The 2,058-nt window shown below is 37.2% G+C and overlaps 1 protein-coding gene across 1 annotated transcript; it reads right to left on the bottom strand.

The window, feature by feature from the left end:
* Nucleotides 1-563: 563 nt before the first annotated feature.
* Nucleotides 564-1,708, bottom strand: LOC127805637 (uncharacterized). Its single transcript, XM_052342388.1, has 2 exons — nt 641-1,708; nt 564-584 (listed from the first exon to the last, which is right to left on the bottom strand). The coding sequence occupies exons 1-2, from the start codon at nt 1,706-1,708 to the stop codon at nt 564-566; spliced, it is 1,089 nt and encodes a 362-aa protein (XP_052198348.1).
* Between the last annotated feature and the right edge of the window lie 350 nt (nt 1,709-2,058).

Here is a 2,058-nt window from a genome sequence, read left to right as displayed (position 1 = left end):
TTATGGTCACAATCTTACACTTCCTTTCATTTTCTACAAGCGATTTGAACTGTTTAAACACAGTTAATGCAGCACTTTTTTCTTTCAGAAAATAAACCCATACCTTTCGGCTGAAATCATCAATAAAACTTATGAAATATTTGTTGCCACCAAAAGAATGAGGTTCGATTGGTCCGCAAATATCTGTGTGTACAAGCTGTAAGCATGCATGTGCTCTCCATGATGACATATTGGGAAAAGGAAGACGAGTTTGCTTACTAAGTACACACCCTTCACAAACACGATCTGATAGTTCAATACTTGGCAGTCTATGCACCATACCAGTCGAAGATAACAATCTTAGTCCATTGAAATGAAGATGCCCAAATCGCAAATGCCATTTTTCTGACTCACTTTCAGTTATTCCAAGAAAACAAGATGTATTCATAGTATTTAAAGGTAGAGGAAACATACGATTTTTTGACATTTGTATTCGGGCAATGAGTTGCCCATTTGCATCTCTTAGCTGGAGTTGTTTCTTTTCCATATGAATAATATCTCCTTTCTCAAGCAGCTGACCAAGACTAAGAATATTGCTCTTCATCCTGGGAATATAATAGACATCAGTAATATAAATGATATCACCATTGTTTTTATACACCTGGATCTTTCCTTTCCCTGCAACCAGCAACTTCGAGCCATCTCCAAGACTTACTAGTCCACCAGATTCTTCTTTCAGATCCACGAAACATTCCTTTCGACCACACATATGATTAGACGCTCCGGAGTCAAGATACCAGACATTAGTTTGCTCAACAGATTCTTTATGCACTATCAGCAAAGTTGGTTCTTCATCAACGTCATTAGAGGCTTCAGCTAAGTTCACATGATCTTCAAATTTGCTGGAACATTCAAAAGAGTAATGTCCAAATTTATGGCAATTAAAACATTGAACATTTGCTTTACCTCTGCCATATCCTCCGCGACCTCTACCTCGTCCACGATAAGTTGCTCTTCCACGTTGAGAAGTTTGTCCTTGAACATGTTCACTGTTTGAATTATCAAAAGTGAATTTTGACACCAAAGCTTGATCTGTTGAGTTTGACTGAGAATGCTTCTTTATACGTAGTTCATGAACTCTCAGAGATCCTAAAAGTTCTTCAGTACTCATTGTTTCCAGATTCTTTGACTCCTCTATAGCTGTTACTACATGCTCAAAATTATGAGTAAGAGACCTCAGTATCTTCTCCATTACTCGAACATCTTCAAGCTTTTCTCCATTTCTCTTCATTTGATTGACAATTGCAATAAGTCGTGAGTAATAATCTGAGACTAATTCCCCTTCTGTCATGTGAACTGCTTCAAACTCACTTCTAAGAGTCTGCAATCTCACCTTCTTCACTCTTTCAACTCCTTTATAAATTGTGCTCAGGTTGTCCCAGACCTCCTTGCTGTTTGTTGCTTCAGAAATTTTCTCAAACGTATCATCCTCCAATCCTTGGTACAGCAAAAAGAGTGCCTTCTTATCTTTTTTTCGTTGGTCTCTTAGAGAATTCTTCTGGTCAGCAGTGTAGAGAGCTTCAGCTTCTGAACTTGGTTCAACATAACCATTTGAAACTACCTCCCACAACTCTTGTGAACCGAACAATGCTTTGAATTGGATACACCACCTTTCATAGTTTTCTTTTGTCAACTTAGGAACTTGAAGCTGGACCAAGTTTGATGCCATGAGAAAGAAAAAGGAACAAGAAGGAGAACCTGTCGCTCTGATACCAGTTTGTTGGTATTTAACTTTAAGAAAAAAGTTGAAACAGAACTTGAGAACTGATGATTTATTACTCAATCAAAAATACGAAGTCATACGTTTCTGTTTTATCACTAGCTCTTTATATAGCAGAGCAGAATGACAAGTAAGTAACTGAAACAAAACAGAATACATAAAACAAGCCTAAAATAAAGATAGAGATAAGCAGGGAGGTTGGAGAAAATAATGGAGCAGAAACTGAAGACTCGGTTCTGCAATTTATTGAGTGGACTTGGTCTTATAAAAAATACCTTTTTGATTTATTATTTCCAACA

This window comes from Diospyros lotus, chromosome 7, assembly GCF_014633365.1.
Source record: "Diospyros lotus cultivar Yz01 chromosome 7, ASM1463336v1, whole genome shotgun sequence".
NCBI lineage: Eukaryota > Viridiplantae > Streptophyta > Magnoliopsida > Ericales > Ebenaceae > Diospyros > Diospyros lotus.
This window is presented reverse-complemented; position numbering and strand designations above follow the sequence as displayed.